At 43.2% G+C, this 27,684-nt stretch overlaps 2 protein-coding genes across 5 annotated transcripts; one reads left to right on the top strand and one right to left on the bottom strand.

Annotated features, from left to right (window-relative positions):
- Positions 1–366: 366 nt before the first annotated feature.
- Positions 367–26,791, top strand: LOC125306751 (caldesmon, smooth muscle-like). 4 transcript variants are annotated; one of them, XM_048262258.1, is made up of 16 exons: positions 608–685; positions 5,858–5,940; positions 6,378–6,524; positions 8,724–9,081; positions 9,169–9,305; positions 10,063–10,312; positions 10,661–10,798; positions 10,954–10,977; positions 11,658–11,699; positions 12,176–12,219; positions 13,487–13,568; positions 14,556–14,696; positions 14,929–15,027; positions 16,051–16,137; positions 16,399–16,495; positions 24,829–26,791. In XM_048262258.1, exons 4-16 carry the CDS (start codon positions 8,761–8,763, stop codon positions 24,840–24,842), a joined length of 1,476 nt encoding a protein of 491 aa, XP_048118215.1. In that variant the 5' UTR covers positions 608–685; positions 5,858–5,940; positions 6,378–6,524; positions 8,724–8,760; the 3' UTR covers positions 24,843–26,791. The 4 variants fall into 4 exon arrangements, with proteins under 4 accessions (XP_048118214.1, XP_048118211.1, XP_048118213.1 ...); XM_048262254.1 differs by lacking the exon at positions 5,858–5,940 and having other exon boundaries at positions 368–685; XM_048262257.1 differs by lacking the exons at positions 5,858–5,940; positions 16,051–16,137 and having other exon boundaries at positions 367–685.
- On the bottom strand, positions 17,571–27,615 carry LOC125306732 (mucin-17-like). The gene is made up of 3 exons (XM_048262196.1): positions 27,070–27,615; positions 26,613–26,650; positions 17,571–24,676 (listed from the first exon to the last, which is right to left on the bottom strand). The coding sequence occupies exon 3, from the start codon at positions 24,665–24,667 to the stop codon at positions 18,614–18,616; it is 6,054 nt and encodes a 2,017-aa protein (XP_048118153.1). The 5' UTR covers positions 24,668–24,676; positions 26,613–26,650; positions 27,070–27,615; the 3' UTR covers positions 17,571–18,613.
- Positions 27,616–27,684: the final 69 nt, after the last annotated feature.

Here is a 27,684-nt window from a genome sequence, read left to right as displayed (position 1 = left end):
AATTGTTGTGGGAGATAGAAGCCATGCTAAAGTATTGAGGGGATATAATCAAATGGTGAAGTATAGTGTGGATATCATCTTACATTCCTCAAGGGAGCAGTCACATGACCCTTGCAGTGTCCTGCCGATTGCAGAATGAGTTGTTGGTGGTGTGTGTGTGTGTGTGTGTGTGTGTGTGTTGGCAGAGGGGGTGGCAATAGGGCCAGGCTTTCATAACTCTCAATAAGAACCACATGCAGGTCTTAGAAAAAAGGGGTGAGGGGGGGAGGAAGGAGAGAGAGGAGAAACAGGGAGGAGGGAGGCTGAGGGGAGGAGGAAATGCATGATGACTAAAGCCTCTCTGGCTGTAAAGAGAGAGCTCTGGGAGAGAACCCTGCCATTCCCAAACCACAGCAAACAGGAGGAGAGGAAACCCTGTGTTTTTGTGTGAAGGGAGAGAGAGAGAGAGAGAGAGAGAGGGAGGAATCACAAAGAAACATCCTTCCTGGAGACTCCACACCTCCTCAGTGGCTGATAGGGGCTTTACATTTCACAGTGTGCTCAAGAGTGTGCTCACCGGGGTGAACGTTTTGTTTCCAGCCCATCTCCTCACAGCTGAGCAGTCGACCGGCAGACAGACTGAAGCCATGTCCAGCTCAATCCTGAGAAGAAATTCCAGCAAACAAGGATTACAGAATCTCCAGAGGTTAGTGAAAAATATAACCAAAGTTATGTCACCTCAGTAATTTGGGGTTATAACACACACCCATAGTAAATGATCAGGTCTCAGGTGTGTTTGCATTTTCAGCTGAGTGTAGTATGTCATGACTTCAAATTGAACAGCCAGATGCTGTCCTTTGTTCAGAATGTTGGCAACATGAGACCACAGGTAACTCCCTAGTGGGATGCATGTTTGGCATTTAAAAGAAATGGCCACATGCCGTCAATAAAGATGAGAATTTCCACAGAATACTCTGCCACTTCAATATAACCAGAAACACCAACCACCTCTGATGTCAACAGTTGTACACTATTCCTCCACTGTGTCTCTTTTGCCTTTAAAGCTTGTTGTTATTGGATGGAGATTCAGGGAGTGTCTCGGAGACTGCTGAGGCTGTGGAGTTATGTGGGTCAGGGGGGCAGCCCCTTGCGTCGGCCCCATTGTTCTAGGACTAATCTGTAGGTGTTTGATTTAGATCTGGGGAGATTACTGTTATTTTTCCAAGGCAGATTATCACCAGCTTTCATCATGTCGGACAGTTGCTATTGACGGTCCATTTTCTGTCATGATTTCCAGAACGGGAGAGGCTGCATTGTGTTGTGTTGTTGGCTGTATCTATCTTGCCATCCACCCCTTCCTCCATGAGCACTTTTTTGTGGTTTCTCTGTGAGTTAAGATAAGGTCTCCTCCTATATATGTGGGAGAGAATATGTGTGTCTTTGTGTAGGCTTTGTATCCCTGCCCCTCATGATTGAGAGCCTTGAGATTGCTCAGCCTCTCAGGGTGTCTTTGGGGTTGACTCAAGGTAGCTCCCCTCTGTAGGGTGGAGTGATCAGTTTGCAGTGCCCTCTGAGCTGCCTCCATCCTGCAGTACTACTGAGGTCAAAGGCCACTGAGACGCAATGTAAACCATGAGCTTTGAAGTGCCTATAGGGTTCAAAGGATCACCGCTGTGTTTCTGTCTTTTAAAATAACAATTTGGACAGAGCAGATATCACCATTTGTCTTTGTTGCAGCTTTTGTTAGGAGAATCTGGATTACATTATAAACTTTAACAACATTAACATTGAACAAAAACAAATAGTTGAACAAGACAATAGTTCTGTAACTGAGCCAGCACTTGAAAAAATGTAGTGGTCTCATTAATTAAACCACAATATATTTATAAGCCACTCTTGGAGGAGACGCTTGTCTTTTATTTTGTGGATAAACATTTTAAAATGTCAGACCTCAAAAACTCTCTGTTGTTGGCATTGCTCTGCTTCAGTTAGGAAACATAAATGACATCATTCATAAACACCTCCCACCAAAAGCTTTCTCAGCATGTGATCCTATTGATGTTCCCATTGGACTGTGTGTGTGTGTGTTAATGTTTTGTGTGTGTGCCTGTGTGTGGTCTTCTTCATGCTGCCCGCCCCATATATTTCTGTAAAGACAGGGTCCTTCTTGCTATCCCTTATGAACCCTCTGTGGTCCAGCACTGTAAAGCCAGTTCTGACCGTCACAGACCACGGCCACCAAACTTCAGGACCCTATGATGCACAGCTGTGCAGACCTGCTGAGCTGCTTAGCCGTCTGATATGTCGGAATAATATGTTCTACTCCAAATGCAACCCTTCTGCTGATAGATATAGGCATACTGCGCCATGCTGTAGCCTACCAGGCTTTCCCAGTCAGTTTCGTCTCATTCCTCTGTCTCTACTGCTTGCCAGAGGTGCCAGCGCAAGGTGTCAGCCCCAGAGAGGCTTTGCACTTTATGATCTATTAGACACGTTGTGTGCTAATCATTACAAGGAGGCCCTGGTTCAAATCAACACTTCGGAAAGACTGCCCCGTGCGCCCTCCCGTTGAGCTTTAAAAATTAAATTGCGGGGGTGATGTAAAAGAAGTGGAATGTGAGTGCTGGCGTGCTTTTGGTTCACGTGGGAGAATGGAGAGTGTTTAACGTTAGCCTATTCTGCCCCAGTATTTAGCCCTGGTTGTGGCCAAGCACATTGAGTTACTCCAGGCTAAGCTACTTATCCCTGGTCTGTCTTGTACAGAAGCCCCATCTAAACCCCCACCTAAAGCAGCGTGATAAGATGAGGGGAGAATGCAGTAAACCAGTACACAAACAAGCTGACAAACTCGGAGAAAGCCCTTTATCTGCTCTTTATCTTGTGCATCAGGGCCTGGGGCAGGTTAAAGGGCAGAGGCTCAGGAAGCGAGGGCTGTTTGCACTCCTATGCTACGTCGCCCTAATGAGAAGCTAATGTGGTGAATTTTTCTCTATTTAACTGCACTGAGAGGCATTGTGAATACCAGCGTCTCACTGGCAAACACGCTCGCGAAAATATCTACATTCTGCTCGGTCAGAGTTATTACCGAGGTCACTGAGGACTCGTGTGTAAAGTTTGCGAGCAGAATCGGCCCCATTATTCCTAGGAGTCAATGGTTTTGCCCCACAGACTCCAAGCGGCCACATGAGCTGTGGTTTCTTTGCAAGCCTGTTGGTGTGTCGCTTTATGACATCATGAAAATGATATTTAGTGTGTCTCAATGGTTTCCTTTATTGCTGAAACCTCCCTAATGGCAATGACTTCATCTAGTCGAGTCCCCCTCCTCCTCCTTCTCTTCCTCACCCCCCCCACACACCCCCCACCCCTCTGTATCTGTGTCACAGGCCTCAGCTGCCTCCTCGCAGGAGTGGAAAATATGAGGGCGATCAGATCAAGCCAAGCCCTCACCACAGAGAGACATACTGCACGTTCGTATCATCAGACCAGCCAGGGATACGTGGAGAGGGGTAGGATAGGGTGATGGTGGTGGATATCATCACTGCCATGCAAAGCAGGCATCTGAGAAAATAAGGCACTCTGTTATTTCCTCCTGAGGATAACCTCTGACATCCCTTGTCAGTGATATGAAAAAGTGTTGTGAATGCACAGGGGCACTTCAGAACAGCATTCTCAAAACAGCACATCACAGAAGAGCTATTTAATGTTGTTTTGAGCTAAATGATCAACTGTTAAGGGAACTAATACTGGCTAATTGGAAAAGGGCAGCACAGATGGGTTCAATTTCCTCTCCCCTTAATATCTAAATTTGATTCACTCGGCTTAAGTACCTCTGATCACTGGAATGGTTGGGTCTCTGTGGTGTGCGAGAACGACCACGATTTAGCCCATAGCTGAAAGTAAACACACAAGAGATCTGATTTTATGAAGGACATTGTGTCTGTTGATTCGGTTTAATGAGGACAATTAGCCCTGGCTGTTTCAGCTCTAAGCCCTAGCTCTAGTCTCAGAACACAACGTCAACAACAGGAAAACAGAGAAAACCTGTATCCTGTCCAGTCATTAGCTGTTGAATGCTGTCAGCTTGGCGGTGCAAGAGATTATGGGCTCATATTGAACTCCAGGTTTGGTGACATGCTAATTAGTTCACACACAACCCTGAAATGAATGCAAGTCACAGATGCATGCATAAAGAGATTAACAGGTTTTAATAAGCACCTGATTGTTGATCAGAGGCTGTGTGGTGGACTAGCCTCTGACGGCTGCCGTTGTGCTCCTGCTTGAACCGGAGGTTCGGAGCGGTGACCTATTTTCCTGTCCAGGAGTTCCTGGACATCGGTCAGCCTCCATCTCCCCCCAGATTTTCCAGTGGAATCTCTAGCAATTAAACGCCCCACCTCAGCTAGAGTTATGCGGTAGTATAGTTGTATTTCCTTTAAAAACTGAAAGACTGACTGTTCACTGCTGAAAACAGTGAGGTTAATATTCATCACCAAGATCTATAAGACCTCTTAAAGCAAACAAATGTGACCCTTTGTACAGACTTAAATAACACTCAAAAGATGCGCAAATGTGACCCTTTGTAAATAACACTCAAAAGATGCAGAGTTGCTTGAGGTGTTGTTTCAAAAAGCTGAACTCCCAACAGCTCCCAAGCTAAAGTTTTGGTCAATTGCTTGGACTTTCATGGGGCTCTAGAGGAAAGTTCTCTGCTCTTTGCCAAACAATTACATGGGATAAGAGGGTGTTTGGCTGGGACAGACTCTCATTTACACAGATGTTTAAACAGAAACAAGGGCCGTTTATTGTTATAGTGCATTTGAGTCAATCAAAAGTACATCCACTGCCATCTTGCAGTTACGTTATGTGTACCTCAGGTAAAACATGTGGCACAAAAAGTCATTTGACCAAAACAGAGAAAGTATGGGTACTTTCCATGATATATGGGTCATCTCTGTCGATTCACAGGAAGTCACGGGGAAGTTTCCTGTAAATGTGATATCTTTGTCAGAGAGCAAGGCAGGACACAGCCGCTTTCCTGGCCAAAGGGACTTCTCTTCCTCCCCTAAAACGTGACCGCCTTCCATTGGCCTACTAAATGGTGAACCGCTGCCTCGCTTGCCGTGGTGACCGAACCCTCTTTCCTCCTTTTTTACGCGCACTGGCGCAGCCAAGGCAATGAGCTAATTCAGTGGCAAGAGCACAGGAAAAAGAGATGAGCAGTAATCAAAATGCAAAGCGCGGCTGGTGACTTTGGACTAAAGGGGCTATATTGAAGCGCACTGTATGTAGGGCAAAAAACAATCAGGGTGACAGTGATCGGGATATTGTGTCGGTGGGTGTTTATGGTCGACAGCGTCACCCCAATAAAAACATGGCAGAAACACTAAAGCAAGCCGGCAGCACGGAGCAGAAATACGATCCACAAACACCATAGCAGATGTCTGATAAATAGCAGCTGTAATCTGATACACTGAGCCCGCTGAGAGCTGTAAGCCCACTGAGGACTCTCACACCTCAGATCCGCTTCAGACCTCTCCCTCTCTCACCCCATTCCTTTAGCCTTTGAGCTGATTTCTCCATTTGACCCGGAGGGTTTGTTTCGCACAGGGTATCGGGTTTCGGAGGAATTGTTATCTGTAATGGTTGCTCAAACAAATGATTTCATCAAGCCCACTGGACTGGCTCCCACTAGTTTAGCTAAACGACAGCACTAGTGCACTGGTGCACTGATCGTGGAAACACAACAAATGCCCAAGGAGTGCAGTTTGGGTAAGATGAGGTGACGTCTTTCACACTTCACCGACCGTGACTTAGGTCCATGAAAACTCCTCGTTTTGGCCCCTCTTCTGCTGCTGAAAGATAAATTGTTGATTTACAGCTCCTGTGTCAGCAGAACATTAAGTTGTTGGACTCCTGTACCCCGAGACACATAAATGATACTTCAGCATGGCCCAGACGCAAGTATGCTCACCAGTCCCTAAATATAGAGCTCCTTGAATGTCACTGGAGTCTCTTGATGTCCAGGTCTTAAGACAGCCATGTAGATGCACTTTGACATCACCAGTATTTCTTGTCCCCCCACATGCATGACTGCTTGACACATACTGTATGCAATGACACCACAGAAGCTACGGTACACTATGCTGTAGCCCCTGCAATTCCCAGTGCTGACACATATGATTTACAGTGAACATCTACTTAGCTCTTGCATGGTACTTTGCAAGGTAAAGTTTGTACGGGATATACACATGGTTGCACTAAGCATCTCATCTCCATAACTAAGCATCTCATGATTTCCGCATGTGTCACTACTTGTAAGATATCCCAAAGGTTTTTAACCCATCACAAAACAAGCAGAGACAGATATAATGAACTAAGTTTGTCCTTCCCTTTTGTAGGATAACGGCCCAGAGGAGTGTTGAGGATGCAGAGGAGATTGAACGCGAGCGGAGACGAAGGGCCAGGCAGAGGTTTGGGGCCCAGAATGGCTCAGCAGGGTCTGGGGAGACCCAGCACAGCGGTGGATATACACTGGAGGACGACGTGTAGGTATCAAGGGTTTTACTGGACCAAGGCTGATGCTGTATGCTTCACTGATCTTGTTACTGATGGCTTGTGGTTGAGCTTTTGGTGCAGGATAACTCAACAAGTATAGGCTGTTGTTAACCCTGTTAGTTTTCATTTCTCTGAAATGCCCCTATGCAATAATTATGAACTTACAAAGAAACAAGGATTACTTCCTATCTTCCCATCAACCTTCATCCCAAATGATTTGGTGAAGTCAGAGATTGATATGGAGATAGAGGAAACACCATACCACAATGAGGTAACCTGACATTTGTGGTTGAATTGCATAATCCCTCAACTTACCACACATCTTTTTTGAGCTCTTCTTGTTTAACACAATGTCCTGATGAGCAAACGCTATGAATGCGGCTGGCACCATTTCACTAGCTGCCCACCGATCACGTCACTGTTAATAAAGTAAAGTTTGAAAATGTCATTATTTAAATGATGACCCACACTAAGATAAGATTGTTTTCTAGGTAAACCAAGAAGGGAAACCACACTGAGTCATTGTGCTGCCTCTGTTCCTAAGTCAAAAAGCAAACACTCCAAGCATCTCTGTGGACATGGCAGAGTATGTGCTCTCTAGGTGGCACTCTGTAAAGGATCCAAATGACTTAATGCTCATTTCAACAGTTTTTGTGCTCATTCTTTAATTTCCCTTTTTAATCATCAAGTGATGAGTGTCCACACTGACCTGGGCTCTCTCTCTCTAGCCAGACGCAAAGGAAAATACAGCCAAGTTGTATGGAGTGTTCAGTCAGCCTGTGTCAGTGAGCAGTGCTGACTACATCTCCCAGATGGAGAGAGTGCATAGTTAGCTTCTTCAGTGGAATATTCTTAATGAAGCATGTAACATGCTTTCATCAGCACTCCAAAGACAACACTACGTATGCTCAGAATAGAAGCACTTTGCTTCATCTGTAATATAATGATCATATGATTTAATTCACATTTTGTTTTGTTGTGGCGTCACACGCACAACTCTGAGACGGAGAAACATTTGTTGGCAGATTTCCCCCCCAAATGACTTATTGCTAAGTGTTTGCTGTAAGCCCAAAATAAAACGTTCTGTTGTTGAGGTAATAACAAGCTAATGATCCATTGGCGGCCGAGTGGCAAGAAAGCAAGATGTTTGGCCTAAATCTGTGGCTCCACTGCAGCTGCAGAACGCTCTTCCTTTGTTACACTTCCAAAAGTATTTGGAGTTTTATATGGGGGAGGGAGGGGAGAGTACTTTTTATATGGGAGCAAAGATACAGTACAGTTGACAATGAAGAGCACAAAGGGTTTTCAGTGTGAGTCCTCAGGGGACAGCCTCTGCAAACTGCTGGCTGAACGAACGGCAGCCCTTTTTTCGGATAAAACGGGCATCAAACAGGAAACACATTTTCCCCTCTCGGTTTGTGTGTATTTCCATGTTCGCTCAGCTTGTTTCCATGGTATCCCAGTGCCTGGCGCACACCTGTTGCTGGCCCCGGCTCTTGACTGCGTGGCACAGCCCTCTGGTTAAATAAACAGTGCCCCAGTGGTGCTCCGTGCCGACTGGCACAGGTGTCGCTTTGTTGGGCACAGTGGGACAGACGTCTGATCACAGTATGGCTGCTGGCTGACCTTCACACATGCAGGGCTTTGTCTATGGCCCTCTGTTTAAACACCATGCTGTCTGCAGCTCATCCGTCAGTGCTTTGTGCCTGCTTGAAGTTGCTTTGGTGATCCACAATAGCGATACCCTGTGCGATTTTAAACAAATTGTATGTTTTTTGGTGGACTGAGAAAAGCTACGTAGGTTTGGTGTATGCTTTCCTATTGTAGATAATAGGAAACACATGGCATATATACTTACACATATGTAAACGGGGCTGAGGATTATAAGTTAGGCAATACTGAAATGTATGGACCCTTTCAAGAGAGTTCCATTATCAGCATCATAGTTGGCCCCACAAGACTTCCTTTTTAACATTCCATATGTTATCTTAATGCAGAGGAAGTAGATTGGGGCCCAAATAGAATGTTCAACCATTGTTTACCTTGTTGAAAGGGTCTATAGAGGTGGAATGTTACAGAATGCTGTAAGTAAACCAATTGGGTAATAGTTTGTATTTAAAACCAGACCCTCGGACACACAGGTTAATTATGCATTGAATTCCGACCATTTTGTCTAATTTTCTCTGTAGCTCTGAGAGTGACTTCAAGCCCTCTCACCAGTCAGCCATGGAGGAGGACGAGGGCTTCAGCGACTGGACCCAGAGGCTGGAGAAGCGTCGACAGAAGCGCATGGAGGAGCACGCTAGTTCGACGGAGGAGGACAGAACGGTACCGGCGCCACCCAGACAGAACAGCACCACCAGACACACCAGCACGAGCGTTTCCATCCTGAAGTCCACCACACACAGACCACTGCAGAACGGAGCAGGAGGAGGGCCACAGGAGGAGGAGGGCTGGAGCTGGAGAAGACACAAGGAGCAGGAGGACACGGGTCACAGAGACTGGGAGGGAGAGGAGGACATCAGGAAAACAGGAGCAAAGGCCAAGGTACAATGCAACAATCAAGTATCAAATAAGACCTACAGAACTGAAGTTCCACCGACTCTCAAATAAGCACATATTTCCTTCTTGCAGGCAGACAAAAAGCCGCTGATAATTTCATACACGTCCAAGCTGGTCCTGCAGCACGATGTGAGGTACATGAACGGCAATGGAGTGACAGACGGAGGGGATGTGACATCACACATGACCACATCCAAGATCATACCAGGGTAAGAGACCATTATAGGCTAAAATGGGCTTCATAATTTCATGTAATTTCAGCCTGTGTCAAGTCATCTCCACTGGTTTTAGCTCAGTCATGTTGCCTTTCATCACTGTTGAACATTATTCTAAAGCACCGGACTGAGCTAATAGTTTCTTTTACAGTCAGGAACAGTAGATATTAGCAGTCAAAATAGGTGACCACATGTAGCCTACCTGTTTTCAACATAATTCCTAGTGAAGGTATAGGCTTTACATGCTCAGACAAACAGATGCAAATATTCTAACATTCCACAGAAAGTTACACATGAGTTGAACACATATTGAGAAATCACACAAATTGGAGTAACTTTCTTGACTTCCTCAAATTTGACATCCTTCCAGTTCCTGTTCAGCTTAGTGTAAACTGAACAGGAACACATAATTATACACAGTCAGTCATGACAGATAGAAGACGATCATCCTCCTCCTCCAGCTACCACAGAGTCAGGTAAACCACTTGGCCACAATTATATCATTTTGGAAATCTAGCCAGATGGAAATTTTAGCCCAAGTGTTGTTGCTTTCTGATTTATGATTTTAAGACTTTTAGAACTATGAAAGTCTCTGCTATGACTGTGTAATGTGGTGTGCAACCTATAGAACAAAACTAGCTCATGCAAATCCGCAGTGAATACACTCATATTTAAACCCTATTAAATACGTAATATTCGTTGTTTTTATATGACCAGCTCACTATTCTCACTCAATTTGCTGTCACCACAGGGCTGAGAGTCTTGCAGAGGATGATGAGGCATTTGAGGCTGCCCAGGAGCGGGAGGCCAAACTGCAGAGCATCCGACTAAGCCACCAGCAGAAGGAGCAGCAGGAATTAGACGAGCTGAGGCAGAAGGGCATGGATGCCCAGCAGGAGCTCGAGGATCTCAACATGAGGAGAGAGGAGCGCCGGCGCGCCCGCGAGGAGGAGGAAAGACGGCGGGAAGAAGAAGAGCAGCTGCGCAAAGCCAGAGAGGAGGTCAAATGAACGCAGCCCGCCCTTGCACAACACACAGACATATCAGGCATATCAAGTTCACACATAAGCTCTTACATAATGCAGGTTTTTTAGGGAACTAGTTTCTATAACATCCTAAAACAGTCAAATCCATTTAAAAAAGATAAACACAACTGTCGTAGCCTACAAACTAGCTAGGCCTACACTAATCTGAGTAGGCCTACCCAGAAGGCCTACACTAATGTGGCTAACATTAGCACGCTAGTTAGTTAGTTAGTTAGTTAGTTAGCTTCTGCTTAGTTGCATCTTCAATGCATCTCATCACACAACGTATGAGTTCTTATGTGAATGCTTTATTTGGTCCATCAGGAGGAGAGGCAGAGGATGCGAGAGGAGATCGAGCGGAGGAGGATGGAGGCCACGGAGAGGAGGATGAAACGCCTGAGCACCTCCAGCGCCGAGGAGGAGCCCTTCAGTCCCCTCAGTCCGAGGAGCCCATCTTTTAAGGTAGGCTAGGCTACAGGCATGACTGATAGCACTTATCATGTAGCCTGATGTCTATTCATACTGTAGCCTACATGCTGAATGCTTATTAAAAAGCTTCCCAATATCTCATTACTACTGGTGGCATTTATGTTCTGTTTTTCATGCATCACATTCAGAAGCTTCTCATTCAGTTCTATCCAGTAAGTTTGATGTGATGATGTAAATGTGGTGGTGAGGTGGTTAGGTGTTTGATCTGTGAAATGCTGTATAATCACAATAAGTAATTGTGTATAATCACAATAAGTAATTGTGTATAATCACAATAAGTAATTGATTTCAGACCTGAGTATTTGGTGTGAAGCAGTGTTGCACATGCTCATCTGTCGTACCCGTTTTGTCCTCCTGACTTGTTGCCGCTTCCCCTTTCATTGCATGTTGACATATCCTCTGTTTCCTTTGCAACATTAGGACATAACAGAATTGGATCAACTGTTCACTGCATGTGTTTGCTGTGCTCTTGCCTTGACTATAGATGATATCTAAACATCTACACTCTCCGGACATAGGTGTAGTCCTATCTAACACTGCATGTGTGCAACCTTTCAGAGACCTACCAGTCTGACAAAGCTATTAGTCGGACAAAAAAGAGATGCTATCTATCTCTCACGCTGACTAATCAAGACTGGCTAAACGTTCTCTGTGACATGGGTTCAGTTTTTTTCCTCCACAACATTTCTAAAATTGTAAAAAAAAAAAAATCCTATTGTGCAGTGTGTCCCTGTGCAAAGTATGTGTGTCTGTCTGCAGCAAGTGTGGTGTCTGCCTTTTTTATGCTTGAATCATTCTTGCTGCCAATGTGCTTCTGCCTGTGTAATTTCAGAATGAGAATGAAGAGAGGGTGACTGCAGAAAGCACATGCTCGGTGAGTTTCTCACTCACTAACCACTGGTTCAGGTGTCATGGTCCCAAGGTGCAGTGGGAAAGAACCAAAACTGTTGTTTGAATGTGGGTGTGACAGGCATCTGCCAGCTCTTTGTGTGCTGCTCTGGATGTGTTGTGCTTTTGTGTCCCTTCAGTCTCTGCAGTAACTTTTTTGAATAGTCGTTTATTTCATAATAATAAAAGTTGTCTTTCAAAAAAGCATATGGTCAACAACAGTGTGAAGCACTTGAAAGTATGTTAAGCACTTTAAAGACTATTTACTGTAGGAGTACTCTCAGAGAAGGGTGAAATGACTGGGATAAGCACTATGTTAGCTTGATGATGACAGCTATCTGACAGATGACAGCACCTGAACTGTGTGATCAGCATGAAGGCATCCTGCCAGTTTCCCTCAGTTACTATGCACATGCCAAGTGGTGATCTGACAGTGAATCCAATCCATTTCTCTCTCCTCAGATTACAGAGAGAACAGAGTCTTTGAAATGCTCGCTTAAGAAAAGGTGAGTTCACTTACATAACCCAATTGTCCTCTTGAATAGGAAGTATACACACTAGGTGACACGGGTGTGGAAACTAGGGATGTGGTCATAAACCTTTTTTTTCTGCCGGTGATAAAAGCGCTAGTTGTGTCTTTGACCGTATCCACATTTGGCTAAATGGATAGTGTTGTGTGACAGTAAAGTTGACAGGAGCCCGGCAATTGGGTGCGACTTTTCCTTTTATTGCGTTACTTTTGTTCAACATGATTTATGGCACAACTAATCCACTCCAGATGTTGCCCTGGTGTTTGCATTTGGTGGTTGGTAAGATATGCACTCACAACCATTGTCAGGCTCCACACTGTCTGAGCCTGTTCACTATCAGTGCTAAACAGCTTGCTGCCACACAGAGATATGTGCAGTAGGATGCTGCCTGGCAGATGTCTTGAAAGTGAATCAGACAGTCACAGTCACAGAGTTAAGATATGTTAAGATCAAGGTTTTAGATGAAGGAAAGGAGAATCCTTGTCTGTATGTCACACGTTTGACATCCAATTGGGCCAACTTAGCTGGCTGAGGGGGGCTCCACTTTGCCATCGGTGTGCAGAGCATCCTTTCATTGTTTGCTGAGATGCCAGCGGCAACGGGTGAGAGGAAGCATCTCACTTCGCTGATGTAAACATGACGGAAGACATCCTGCCTCAGGTCCTGCCGCTGCCGGCGCCACTTAACCCCTCTCCAGTAAAGAGAGCATGACATCATCGGGTCTTATCCAAACACCTTCCCTCACTGTTCATTCATCTCTGTCTCTCCTTAGGACAGCCTCGGTTAAGATTCCCAAATCTTTTTCTAATCACTGCAGCATGATCTCATCCAAGACGGCTGGAGAAGATTCAAAGAGCACATAAAAATGAATACCGGAAAGGAAAAGAAATACAAACCTATCATTTCACCTCCTTTCTTGTGCTCTGTAATTATAGTACACTATTTTTTGCCTGGCACAGATATCAGCTATATAATATGGATGTACTCCTCTGTCTGCAAGCATGATACACATACTTAATGAGTTAGAAGGCAGACTCGTTAGTTTGTATGATTGCTCAAAGTCCTCGATATGAAACAAAGCACCATTGTGAAACCATTGGGAGGTTAAATCCAGTCCTTGGACATTAGTTTGGCAAACAGTACTAAATACAGTTATCATCTCCAAGTCATGAATGGATGACATGTAATATACTTTAGCTGTTATTTTCAAATAATATTTTCCTCCCCCCCCTCTTAAAAACAGCAACAGCCTGAAGAGCGCTCAACCTCCTGTACCAATTGCCAAGATTGACGACAGACTGGAACAGTACAATCAGGCCATTGAGGTAAGCTGTTCTCCGTTTGCTTATGGCGGTTCATGAGGGTCAGATACTAAACACCAGCATGAGTCAAACTTCAAAAAAAAAAGTGCATTTCTCAACGCGTAATTTTCACCTTGCACAGGACCTGTTTCCCAGACACTGTGAAGTGTTCATGCTCTGACATGTTCAATCCAAGCCATGCTCTCATACATGAACTGACGTAATCTGCGTCTCTATCTAACAAATCATCTTGCGTTTCCCCTTGTCAGTGAGAATGAACTAGGAGGCCCTTTGAGCCTTTGAGGTGTTGTCTCGTCTCAGAGTTACAACACGTCATACCTGGGCTGGCAGATTTAACTGCAGGGTGGGGGTGGTACACAAATACCCCGTTTGCCTACCACCCCCCTCAGTTATGGGAAAGCAGATGTGCGGGACTGATTGAGTCACTATCCTCTGTAGCACTGTGATGTGAAGAAATGTCACCACACTGACTCAGAACCAGTAGTCATTCACAAGTTCCTCACCATGTCCCAACATCATTACCTGGAGCAAAACCAGGTCTTACACACTGAACACAGCCCAGTGTAACCACCTGCTCATGTTTTTCACCATGTGCCAGCAGCATCCTCATTTGGAACAAAGTCAGATACACCTGCAAGAATGACAGACCAAAAGTAATATTGTTAGTCATACAATTTTTTAAGCTAATGTCTAGCCGTATGGCTCTTGGGATCCACACCCAGATGAACCGTCTCTGACTGAACATGTGCCAGTACCAATTGTGAAAAATTGTAAAAGAAATCACTTAGACATGCCTGTGTAGCATATGGCCCAAAATAAGTAATTCTATCTCCAATGCCCTTGGCCGTCTTTGGCAAACGCAAAGAAATGTGTGTGCTGTTTTCAAACAACCGCAAGAGTCAGCAAAATGGCATGAATACAAAACATGTTTCATCTCAAACAAAGCCTGTCAGGCCCCAAAATTTATAACACCCCCACTTGTGCTTACAGATTTCCTCAAAGGAAGCCAAAGCAGCCAAGCAAGCTTTGATGGAGATCCCCAGCCCCCCTGAGCCCGTGGCCTCAAAGAAGAGCCTGTTTGAAGCAGGAGATGCCTGGAACCAGAATGCCTCAAAGACCACTCCATCCAAAGTACAGTAGTTTACTAATCCATGGACATATGTACATAAGATATCTGATTTGTTCTGTTACAGAGAGATGTTCTGTTATCTGCCCTGTACATTTAGTGGAGAGGACAGAAATGGTCATGGAATAATATATATGTTGAATACATTAAAAGAACATTTACAGCACAGCCATTTACATTAAAATCTACTAATGTAATATAATTATAATAACACCGTGTTCAATGTCTGTGCCTTAGGATGCAGAGGAGTTGAAGGTGGGTGTGGCTGACCTTATCACCAAATGGGCACAGGGCAGCTCAGACGGGAGTGTGAAGACCTCGCCCTCGAAGGCAGCGGTGAGATGATCTATGAGAGTTATACTTAACAGCAAAAAAAAGTGCAGTTGCTGTGACTGAGATCTGCCACAGTTTTTCATTCATGTGTATGGCTCCGTAACCATAAGAGTGAGTAGTTTATGTGAAGATGACAGCATTTATGTCACTAAGGTAAACACACAATCTAAAATAGCTTGGACAGCAGTTATATGTCTCTTGGCAGGCATGCTAAACCCTTGATCTTGAAACATTACCCAACATTAATAAATACTAGCTAAAGATGACCTCTCCTTCGAAAGTAGTTGCTAGGTATAAATACTAAGACTTGGTAACTGTAAATGAACTTCATTGGTCTATAGCAAGACACTCACTGCATGTAATCTGACATTAATGCACATTTCCGCTTTGATAACATGTAAATTAAATTTGTGTCTTTAGCAGGCATTGAAAACTCAGGTATAACGGATGTATAATACATGTTTTGTTAAACATGTTGCAAAAACAGCTCTTGGGTCATTCTGAATTGTTCAAACTTGCTAGCTCTTCTGCATCTATCTCTCCCCTATTCTCTTCTTCTACTCCCTCAGTCTTCTTATTTCAACTCCCCTGTCTGGTGTTCTACTTACCATTTCCTTCTCAAAGGTAACTGAAACTTTCTTTTTCCACTACATGTATTTCTCCATCTTAAACTTTCTCCATCTGCCATCTCTTTTGCCATAGCTTTTATTGATCTGAACAAGGCCGAACACAAAGTCCAAGTCAGACAGTGCTGCTATTAAACTGAATGAGCACACCAGCTCTGGTTGAACGTTCACAGCTGAGGGAGTCTCTCAACAGATAATCCAGTTTGCTCGGTGGCTGTTATCTGTGAAATTCTGCCCCCTACTGTTCAAATTTTCAATGAACATTATTTGGATGAGACGGGTTGTCATGTCATCAATCAATCACTTAACTAGGCTGCTCTATTCAAATGTCTTCAGAAGGTGTTCACATTTAGAGGTCAGGTTTTGGTTTAATACATTGATGCTCCTTCCTCTATAACAGGAAGTGAAGCCTGGTGATGTATTAAACAAGAAGAACCTCTGGGAAAATCTAGGAGACTCACCTGGAAACTCTGGACCCGGAGCAAAAGTATTGAATTGCTCTTTAAATCAGAATTTTATGTAATCTCAGTCACTTGACTTTTTTCAAAAATAAGACAGAAATATGCTTATTGTGAGATTCTCTTAATGGATATTAGATGCATTAATTGGCATAACGTGTAGATTTGAGTAATAAAACATCTGAATTAATTATTAATGTTATGATTATCTTGACTAGATAATGATTCAGCAAAGTCAATTTAGATATACAGCATTTTCACCATAAGTGTAATTGTTTACTTCATTACAGGGCACTCCTTGTGGCAAGAAGTATAAATTTGTCAAGACCCGGCATGGAAAATATGAAAAGATTGCAGTTGATGATGAATACACATTTGAGAAATCAGGTACGTTCCTTCTCATGTTTTGTTTTTAAATACATTTTTTGATACACCTATCTTACAGTAAATTAACTCATATGACATTACATATCTTTACAATACATGCTTTTCTTGAACATATTATATCAATTTAAATTAATAAAACAGGATTTTTGTAACAATTCCCATTTGAGGTGTCAACAAAAGCATCTACTGTTTCATGACCAAGATAATATCTTTTGCCATTGTCATACTTTGTCATTTGACGAGCCACTTTGTATGTGAAACTAATTTGAATAAATCAGACAGTTGTCATGTTGTGCTGACTTTGATCCTCACACCATGGGCTACTTATCATCACCTTTAATAGGAGAGGTCTGTCACAGCCCCACGCACATCTCTTCCATTAAAAGGGCATGCCAGTGTCTTGTCTGGTTCCCTATACATGTGGATGGGCATTAGAGAGGTTTGCTAATCCCCTGTGACTTTGTGAGGGGAGGGTAGCCAGGTGTGGAGAGCGGAGTATTTAAGCACACTGGGCAAGACTGTCAGGAAGCAGGAACTAGGATTATGTGTGCCTTGACACAAGTAGTACTGTCCTGTCTTTGTGATTATTCACATGCCTGACCAGGATTCTACAGTACCTAGTGCAGGTCACGCCTGCCATTCAAAGACCCACTTAAATTAGGGTTAACTTTAACTTTAATGTATGGTTATAAATTATGAACAAATGTTTGTGGAACAATTGGTGTGGGACAGACTGTAAGCATTTACCGTGTACACTGAATACATTAGCCAAAGTAGAAAGGTTATGAATATTTAAAAATCTAAACCGACAGGACTTTTCAGAAACATTTTCTGCTAACAACACACACAAGCCAAATCTGTACACAACTACAAAACCATACCTGTGATGGAGCCATACTTTATGGTGGTAAATAAGTATTTGTAGAGACTATTGAAACAAGCCTTGCATGCGTAGTCTGGGTCTCTAGATTTTAATTAGTGTAAATTTAAAGTAGTATATATGAAACTGTACTGTACTGTACAAACATGTACTGTACAAACATGGCAAAACACAAAATTAAGACGTTTAGAATGGTTGAAACAAGTATGTGAAATTACTTTAATCAATCCATCAAAAAGCAAATATACTCATTGAAATACAAAACTTTTGCACTTTATTCTTTACTATTCTTAAAATATTGAACATGCAAGTAAAAACAACCATAGATAAAACGTAGAACATCCAAAATTACCCTCCCCTCGAATAAAAATATACTGTACTGCTATTAATGACATGGACAACATTGTAAGACAGTGTCTTCAAAGCCATAGAAAGGATTCCCACAGAAGGCACCTGCATTAAGGCATCCCCTAAATACACTTAAGCCATTCCGTACCCTCAGAGCATCCAAGGTTTTTCTCTCATCTTCTAATAACAACATGCCATCTATGCACAGGATACTTAGAGGACCCTGATCCACTTTACTTGCTCATGTCAAACTACATTGGCTAGTTATCCAATAAACCCTCTGTCACATTCTATGACCCAACTCCATTCCAAATCTAAAACATTTCCACTAAGTCCCTCGTCAAAACATATTTCCCGAGACAACATGATCAACTACTGTACATTTTAAAGTTTGTCCAATTTGCAATCATTTATTAATTTATTGTGCACCTCCGGAAACTGTTTCATGAAAAACCAACAGATTTTACTGTTATACTCAATATACATACTTTAAATATAGCACCCCAGGCCTGGCCTCCAGCCTCCCTCCCCCTGTGCTTATGAAGTCACTGCCTCACACAGCTGTGCTTGTCCGTCTTATACTGTCCTTCCACACTGTCAATCCAGGAATGTACAAGCTCTATTTTCACACAGAAACACCCGCAGTGCCGGGCCCAGTACGGTAGATACTCTGCCACACCCATGCTCAGGTTAAAAGCAATTAGTAAAAAAAAACTGGACATTCTCAAGCATGTACTATGTGTACAGTGTAGCTAAAGCTAAAAGTTTGTAAACGCCTGCTAGCAAATCCTTCTTGAAATGATAGCTTGTCTTTTCTCTTCTTGGTAAACTGATCTGAGTTGGATACATTTAGAAGGTTTAAAAATAAACATCTGAAAAATCCATTGCTCTCAGACATCAGTTGTTTTGGACTTTGATATACCGAATCCTCTCGCTGTTCTGTTAAAGTCCTTGGGTTCCTCTTCTTGAGTTTTGCGTTGTATTAGACCTCTCTCAAACATCGTAGCAATTTTGTTCAGTGGTTTTTCAGCAGCCTCCCTTAGCTTCCTAGCATCAAAACGTGGACTATAAAGAAGGACAGGCAAATGATACATAAACGAAGGGATGTCAACCTGGCTTTCTTTTGAGGGGTTTTTATCCTCTTCCCCACTTTTATTGGCATTCACATGCTTCAAGATTTTGTCTTTGGTGGAGAACATTTGAAAGAGAACTGCATCCCACATCTTCATAGCCCTGGGGGGTGCCTCCTTCTTAGCAATCTCCTGTCCTGTGGGTTTATCTTTGGCACCAGCAGTATTTCCATCTTTGCCCTCACCCGCCTTCTTTCTGTCATCCTCTGCCTCCTTGATCTCTGGATCCTGTTCAGGAAACTTGGGCTCCTCAGGTTCAACCACCATGTGCTTCTTTAGTCTACCCCAGCCGCTCAGCTTGGCCTTTAGTCCTTTGGGTTTCAGTGATGCTTTGGCCTTAGTGTCTGCCTTTGGGGCAGCATTTGATACCTCATCCACCTTCTTCTGTGTTGCTGAAGGTGTAGTTGAGGAGGCAGACTGTTTATGGTTTGTTGTTGCAGTTGAGACCTTGTCCTCGGTGGTATCACCACAATCAGCTGGTGGCACTGTTTGTGCCACTTCCACTATAGGTTGTGTCTGAGATATTGAAACTGGAGGTCGTGTTTTCTCTGTGGATGAGGCTTCTGTTTGCGTTGTTGTGAATAGGTTTTGTGGTTGTGGTGCTGTGGCGGTAACTTCAGATTGTGCTTGAGGAAGGGATTGAGGTTGTGTATTTGTTGTGACTGTAGCTTGTGTTTCCACTGTTGAGCCTGGTGGTTTTGTGGTGGTGACTGTGGTTAAAACTTGTGGCTGTATTGTCACTGGAGATTTGGTTTGATTTTTTGGGAGTGGCGGTTGGGATTGGGCTGTTGTGATTGTAGGTGTTTGCCTATCTATGGCTGCAAGAGATGTCTTCCTTGAATTTGGAGCCTCTGTTTGCATTGTTTTAATGGGGGCATGTGATTGTGGTGTTATGACAGATACTTGCGCCTGTTCTATGGTTATTGAGGTTGGGTGTTTAGAATCAGAACTCACTTCAGTTGGTACCTTTGAGTCCATTGTAGACTTTGAGTCAGATGAAGTGATTGTTGTATCATTTTTGATCTTGTGGGGTGGCATAAGGCCTGTACTTGTTTGTACGAAGGGCTTGTTGTCTTTTGTAAGCTTCAAAGAAAACTTGGTTGATAGATCGAAGTTTTTTTCAACTATGTCTGTGACTTTAACATCAGACATACTGGTGGAAGTAGCATTTTCATCTGTACTCTGATTTGGTTTGTTTTCTAATGAATGGCTGACATTACCATCTCCAGAAGAATTTGTGGAAGAGCCAGTCGCAAGTATGGATTTGTTCTCTAATCTAGGTGAAAGATATTGTCTTGTGTTCATCATTTGTTTAGTGTCAGCAGTCATCACAGAGGCCCTAATGTCCATGGTGGACTTTGCAGATAATCCATTGTCTGCAAAAAGCATGTCAGAGGACCTAATCTCACTGTCAGATTTGATGGACTGCCTGATATCCATGGTTGATTTTGCATAAAGCTTATTTTCTGTAGACAGTGTTGTGTAAGATTTTCTGTCCATAGTTGGAGTTGTTGACAAAGTTGGAGTAGTTACATTTCTCCTGACCATGGTTGGAGTTGTGGATGTTTTCCTGTCCATGATTGAAGTTAAAGGGGTTCTTCTGTCCATAGTTGGAGTTGATGAGGTTCTCCTGTCCATGATAGGAGTTAATAAAGTTCTTCTGTCCATGGTTGGAGTTGATAAGATTCTTCTGTCCATGGTTGGAGTTGAAGAGGTTCTCCTTTCCATAGTTGGAGTTGAAGATGTTCTCCTGTCCACAATTGGAGTTGAAGTGGTTCTCCTGTCCATAGTTGGATTTGAAGTGTTTTTTCTATCCATGGTTGGAGTTGATAAGATGTTCCTGTCCATGGTTGGAGTTGATGAGACTCTCCTGTCCATGATTGGAGTTGAAGTGGTTCTCCTGTCTATGGTTGGATTTGAAGTGGTTCTGTTGTCCACAGTTGGAGTTGAAGTGGGCCTCCTTTCCATGGTTGGGGTTGATAAAGTTCTCCTGGCCATTGTTGGAGTTGTTCCTATGTTTGTTGTAGAGTTAGCTGATTGTTTGACAGCTGTGGTGAGGTCATTAAAAGGATTTGTTAGTGCTCTGGAGTAGATAACTGATTTTGTTAAAGTGTCAGCTTTAGTGTCTGAAGCTGGAGTTTCAGTTCCTGTTTTGACCATGCTAGGAAGTCCAGTCTCTTTGTTATCTGGTTTTGTAGGTGGATGTAAGGGAACTGCACTGGTACTACTGAATGGATTAACATATTTTGATACGTCTGGGGAGTTAATGCTGTCAGCAAGCTTTTTTGATAACTGACTATCACTAGTAGGGATAACCAAAGAATTTAAATCTGTTGCCAAATTGATGGCAGAAGGCATGACTCCAGGGAGTGTTTTGGATGGTTCTGAATTGATCGTTTTTGAAGTGGTTTTAGTATTTGTTTCTATTGTAGATGTGCCTGTAATAGTTTTAGAGACTGTGGTCTCTACACTTGACTTTGTAGTAGCTGCATTTGAGGTAGCAAAAATGCTATGAGAGTTTGTATCAGTGGTCTTTGTCAATTTCTTGGTCTCTGTGGATATATCTGACTGGACTTTTGACAAAGTAGAATTATTTAGAAGAGGTTGTGAAGTTGAATTTGATGACAGTTTGCTGACTATAACTTGCTGTTTAGATGTGGATTCTTGAATGCACAAAGTTGATTGAGGCATTTGTTGTGCCATTTGTTTCACTGGCATTTCTGCAGCATGTGAACTTTCATTGTTAATGTTTGTTTTGAGCAAAGGGTAAATAGGCATACTTTGTCCATGGGTTAGGACCGAAGTTGTCAGTGTTCTTTTGTCTTTCACTGAAGATGACTTCAAATCTTCTCTCACAGTACACCCATTTGCCATAACTGATTCAGTTATTTGTTCAATGGGCTCCTTTGAGCTCGCCAGAACTGCCTGTCTGCCTGAACTTTGCACCATATCTTTTTGTTGGGATGATACCGGTGCATTTAGTCTTGACACACCTTCTGTTGGTGTTTCCTGAGCCTGTCTAGCTAATACAGATGTATCAGGGATTTTCTCATCAGATACTGGTGTTTGTAACTGATTCACAGTGTTGTCAGATGATGTAGTCACTTCTGAAGAGTTCTGAGATGTAGACAGATGGATCATGGAGGTGCTCAGCTTAGTTCCACTCTGTGCCTCACTTTGCAGTTTTGTAGTTCCTTCAAGTTGCTGTGAGTTTTCCTCAGGTTTATTCATAGCATTTGAGGAATTTATATCATGTGTTGCTGAATTGACTGTTCTTGAAGATGACAAATCATCTAGACAACTTTTGGGTGCATCACCTGACTGTGTCTTATTTGCAGAGGGACCATAATAAGTCTTGATTCCCCCGTAAGCAGCATATTCAACAGGAGTCAGTCCGTAATAGGTTGATTTCACCCTAGGTTTGTGGAGCTCACTTGTCGATGCATTCAGTCTTTGATTTCCAAGTAATCGTGATGGAGGTCTTGGTGACCAGTGTACTGGGGTGATCGGGGTCTGATAGGGTGTGATGGGGTTTTGATAGCTCTGAGGGGGAGGTGCAGGGACTGGAAGGCCCTGGCTCACAGATCTTGGTATGGTAAATTCATTTGAGGGTGTCGCTGGTGCAACTGCCTCATATGTCTGAGCCCTGGAAATCTGATACTCCTGTGGGGCCATAGTAGGTACAGGCTCCACACTTACTGTAGCATTTAGCTGAGAGGCCTCTGTCGGTTTTGTTCTCAATAAAGAAACGTCCGATGGTAACTTAGGTATTGACTGGGCCTCAGCGATAACTTTAGCTGCTAGAGTAACTTCTTTTTGAGGCTCGTTTAAGTCAATGCCATTTTGAATTTGAGCTTTGTTTATTTCCTGTGGCACAGAAGGTTTTAGAGGATTAGGGGGTATAGCAGATATTTCGCTTCTGGTGATGATAGACAATGTGGGTCCCTGAACCTCTTTTTTAACTGCATGGTGGACATCCCTTGTGGAGGAAAAGGTAGGAGGTGCAGCAAAGAGCAGTGGGTTGGCTTTAGATATTTCTAAAACTGGAGTTTTAGCCCTAGAGACCTGAAAAGCAGGAGTCTTTGGTCGCCCTGATGGGGTTTTTCTTCCTGTAGGATCATAGGAAGAAGTCACACTCTTCTTCACCTCAGAGGTAGGTGTTTTCTCCCTGTGTATGGTTGAAAGAGATGCTCCATTGTAGGATGTGTTAAGTCCAGTTATGTCTTGAAGAGATGGAGGCTTAGATAACTCATAAAATGTGGCTTTAGATGTATATACTTTCAAGTGTTTTTTCATGGCAGATAACTCTCCAGAAACCATGTGAGGGGCAGAGCCCTGTGAATACATTTCAGGCTCTGGCTTATGGTTTGTGACTGATACTGACGCCAGGACTGGCACATGAGGTTGACTTGGGGTCTGGGCAAAGACAGGAAGTTGTGGAGGAGCAAGAGGTTCTGGAGAGCTTTGAAACGGTACAGGGAGCATTTGTTCTTGAGATGGTCTTGGTGGAGGCATAACCACAGTGGGTCCATATGGGCCTTGTGTTGATTGGTTTGGGAAACTAGAAGCTTGAGTAGCCACAGTGGGTCCATATGGGCCTTGTGTTGATTGGTTTGGGAAACTAGAAGCTTGAGTAGTCACAGTGGGTCCATACGGGCCTTGTGTTGATTGGTTTGGGAAACTAGAAGCTTGAGTAGTCACAGTGGGTCGATATGGGCATTGCGATTGTTGGTTTGGGAAACTAGGAAATTGAGCAGCCGCAGTGGGTCCATAAGGGCCTGCTGAGAGTTGGTTTGCGATACTAGGAGGTTGAGCACTTCCAAATGTTTGTATTGGTTGAGGGGCTGAGGGGGCCATTGGAGCTAGCTGTTGTCCTGGTGGTTGATTGGATAGTGGGATTGACATTTTGTGCCCATAGGATCCTGGTATGGACGTCTGATTGAAAGTACTAGAAACAGGTGGTGGCACTTGGGGTAGACTAGATCCAAGTGTTAGAGTTGAAGTTGACAAATGTCTTTGTAAAGAACCAGAACTCTGTTGTCCGGGCGCTGCTTTTGGAAAAGGGGTAGCCTCAGTGGAGCCATAGGGGCCTTTTGTGAAGGGCTGGGGTAAGGCACTTGAGATGGGGCCTTGGAGTTGAGGTTGAGGTTGAGGGGGGGCTGTGTAGGCTTGGGTTGGAACTGTTGCAGTCAAAGAACTTGGCACAGGTGCTTGGGATTGCTGTTGTAAGGTTGGTGGTGCTGGACAGACCCCAGCCGGTCTCGGTCCATACGGGCCTGGTGTGATTGTTTGACCAGCGGCTGGCTCAGGTGCTTTGGCTGTGGGTTCTGTGATTGACAGCTCAGTGATGGGGGTGGCATCATCAAACAGAAATGAGGAACATGCATACAGGGGTGCGATGTGACACTCAGGCACAGGAGTCAAATTTGACAATGACTGCGTAGATGCAGCCTCAGATCCATGAAAAGGAGAGTTACGTCGGTATGACAAGGGTGTGGGTGACTGCTGGTAGAAGGGTCTGGCTGAGTAGCCGTTCAGGTTGAGGGAATTGCCATAGAGCGGGACATCTGGTGTTCTTGGTGGTGTTGAGGTGTCACTAAATTCTAAGTCACTGATCTCATTAACTGGAGAGAGATTCGAGCGGAAAGGGATGGGTGTTTGGGAACAGGAGGAAGACTTCTTCTTGGCTGACTTCTTGATGAGTTTCTGCAGGCGGGCATTATCCTTGCCTGGCTTGGGAAGCAGTGGGGGAGGGTACTGGGAGGGCTCCAGGTCAGGAAGGGGTCCATTGCTAAAACTGACCGCCATCACCATTTCAACCCCCTGGAAAATAAAAAGGAATATAAAGGAAAATGTTACTTAAGAGTTAAGAGACTTTAAAAGAAATTATGACATACAAATGGTTTTGATGCTGCAACTATGCTTCAGTCCTCCTTTGTAAATTAAACTAATTCAATCTTCTGTCAATTTTTCAGGTGAAGACTTATGAAAGACCAGCTGAGAAGCAGATTCAGAGCATTCAGAGACATTGTGACAATTCTCTCACATTCACCTAGGATATTAGACATTAGATCCCCCTTTTTCAACATGTAATATTTTCCATGGTCATTCGTTATCATTTCAGTATTTCCTATGTACCCTATGATAATGCCAATCTATTCTATCCTTTAAATATGTTTTGCTTTGTTGTCAATATATTTGTTTTGTATTTATGATTACCGTGTTATCATTTTTTTTTGTTATTGACCCAGTTCCAATTTCAGTAATTCCATATGTTATTAAAACACTGAAGAGACTGTTGTTGTTTTAAGTCCCGCAGTTTCTTCAGAAATAGGTATAGAAACAGAATCAGGAGCAATAAACTGGGAATAAGCATGGATTGTTCTTCAGTACGTACTTGTCTGTCTGAATGCCTGCAATGTTTTATTAATGTGAATCGACTGCTAGCTGCGTTTATTTTCTATTCATTTTGCACTGCATGTGGCTTTCAGGAACATAGACTGAGGTTCTGTCACAATGATAAAGACTTGCTTTGACTGCCTAAGCATTTTTAATGTGTCAAACATTCAAAACCACCTTCAAGATATACAAAACATTGTAGTGAAGTGGTTTTAAATAACAGAGTGGAGAAAGTATGCTAGAGCTAAGAAATAAGTCATCATCATGAAAGCCAAGTGAAATTAACCTTGTGTATTTATAGAGGGTTTTTACTTGGCTAAATAAATATGTAGTCCTATTATTAAGTTTACACAGGCTGGCATTGCTAAACATAATTGACCCTACTTGTTGATCATTGTATTACAGACATTCATTTCCTTTTCTTTTTTCGTTTTCATATAAAGCTAGAAGATGCTGGAAAAAAGTTGTGGATTGGGATCAATGATGAAAATAGCACATAGATGATGTTTAATACAATTTGCTTATTGTTTTTCTTTCCTGTGAAAGTTACAAGTGTGGATGAACAATTGCATATGTATAATATGTATACTTTCAGTCAGTCCCCTTTTTCACCCAAGCACTAGGCATAAAACATGACAGGGCAATAAGGACCCTGTCATTTCTGACCTAATTTTAACTTGATCCTTAGAGAGCAGCATAAGTAACTAGCACTAGTAAAATTACCTAACAATAGTATTAATCTTACCAGTATAGATTTCAAGGTTCACTTGAAACACTTAAAGAACTCCAAAATACTTGTGTTTGATCAGTTAGTGGGCTTGGTAAGTACTCAAAGTTGAGGAGCAGCTCAACTTTGTAGGCCTCACCAGAGAGTGCTGGCATAATGTCAGGTTGCAGGACTCATTCTGCATTTGGCATTAACTACAACAGCAGATGTTTCTGACCACAAATGATAAAACATCAACCATTACATATACTGTACTGTATCATGAGTGTGTTGATGATTTGAAATGTGAGGTGTTCAGCCAGTGTCTTCCAAAGCCTCCACGGAAGGATTACATTTGAAAATGAGTTTAACACACAACCAGACACAAGACCCAGACGGACACATGAGTAGAGGTCATCCATTTAAGGCACTGGATATATGGGGCACCACTACCATACATGCTTGAGAGGGGGCAGTATAATAATAGTGGCCATAAACAACAAACAACAACTTGCACAATTCCTTTGCGAAGAAATTGATCGTACAAAGTACAGAATTTGAAAGTATAAGTTGACTAATCTCTTTGGTACATTGATTTATGTATGAGGCCATCAAATAAGGGATGGAAAAAGATCACGTTCTCATATGACTTACCAGGGCTTGATGATGGATGACGACGACCCTTGATCCGTCTGTTGGAGAGAGATTACACTGGTTTAAGGGTTTTAAATGTAGGGTGCTAAGACTCCCAAAGTTCTTACTATTACTCATATCATTGTATTGACAATAATGAATTACATATTACTGCTGTAGAAATAAAGTGCTTGATAGCATATATCGTTCACAAAATTCTTAACATTCTTCAAGGTACAAGTGCAAGATACTACGTATAGCATTCTTTAGCCAACATAAGCAGTGCATGCTATACAATGCAACATGCAAAAAAAAGTTCCCTAAAGGATAAAGCACTTGATATTAGGGCCCAAACCAGTCCCTGGGGGCAAAAGCCCCAGAAACCCATGGGCTCAATACATTCCATTGCCAATTATCTTTCACTGAAACACAGCTTTGAATATATAGATGATTCTTGCATTTTTTCTATTCGGTTTACCTGTGTGAGTGTTGCTTTAGGGGGAAACTGACTGCTCCCTGCAAATCCCAGCCTGGAGTGTCAGAGGGGACAACACAGGACCTCACCCTGCCTACCCATGGGAGAGCAACTACTCCAAAAATAAAACCCTTGCCCTAAATTCATGTTCTACTTTGACAACACGCAGGCAGCAGTAACCAGGCAGGCAGGCGGGCAGGGGGCTTTCCACTTCACCTGAGATATATGGTGGTGTCACTGGCCCCTGCGATACCTCCTCACTCCTTGGCCTGCATGGAGCTACCCCTGCAGGCCACAGGGAGCATTCTGGTGCCTCTCTCTGTGCGTGTGTCTGTCTGTTGAGGAGTCCTTCAACTGGCTGCTACTACATCCAGACTCTCACCACACCCTTTCCCTAAATGAATTAGAAAGGAAGCCCCCGGCGAGATGTTAGGGGCTACATCAGTGGGAGTGTCTTTCAACCATTCAGCTCGTGAATCACTGCCCGGTGGTGTGGATTTTATCTGTTGAGACGGTAAACAGCGAGACGTCAGAGTCACATAATTTAATGACCACAGCATAATTATGAGATAACAAGGTCTATTTGGTGACTGCAATTAGTAGTGAGAATAATTCTAT

This window comes from Alosa alosa, chromosome 14, assembly GCF_017589495.1.
Source record: "Alosa alosa isolate M-15738 ecotype Scorff River chromosome 14, AALO_Geno_1.1, whole genome shotgun sequence".
NCBI classification, from domain to species: Eukaryota; Metazoa; Chordata; class Actinopteri; order Clupeiformes; family Clupeidae; genus Alosa; species Alosa alosa.
This window is presented reverse-complemented; position numbering and strand designations above follow the sequence as displayed.

Coding starts and splice junctions, on each gene's coding strand:
- LOC125306751 (XM_048262254.1), top strand. CDS start 627: ATGTCCAGCTCAATCCTGAGAAGAAATTCCAGCAAACAAGGATTACAG. Junction 9,306..10,062: donor ACATCCAAGATCATACCAGG/GTAAGAGACCAT, acceptor CTGTCACCACAG/GGCTGAGAGTCTTGCAGAGG. Junction 14,697..14,928: donor CAAAGACCACTCCATCCAAA/GTACAGTAGTTT, acceptor TCTGTGCCTTAG/GATGCAGAGGAGTTGAAGGT.
- LOC125306732 (XM_048262196.1), bottom strand. CDS start 24,667: ATGGTGATGGCGGTCAGTTTTAGCAATGGACCCCTTCCTGACCTGGAG.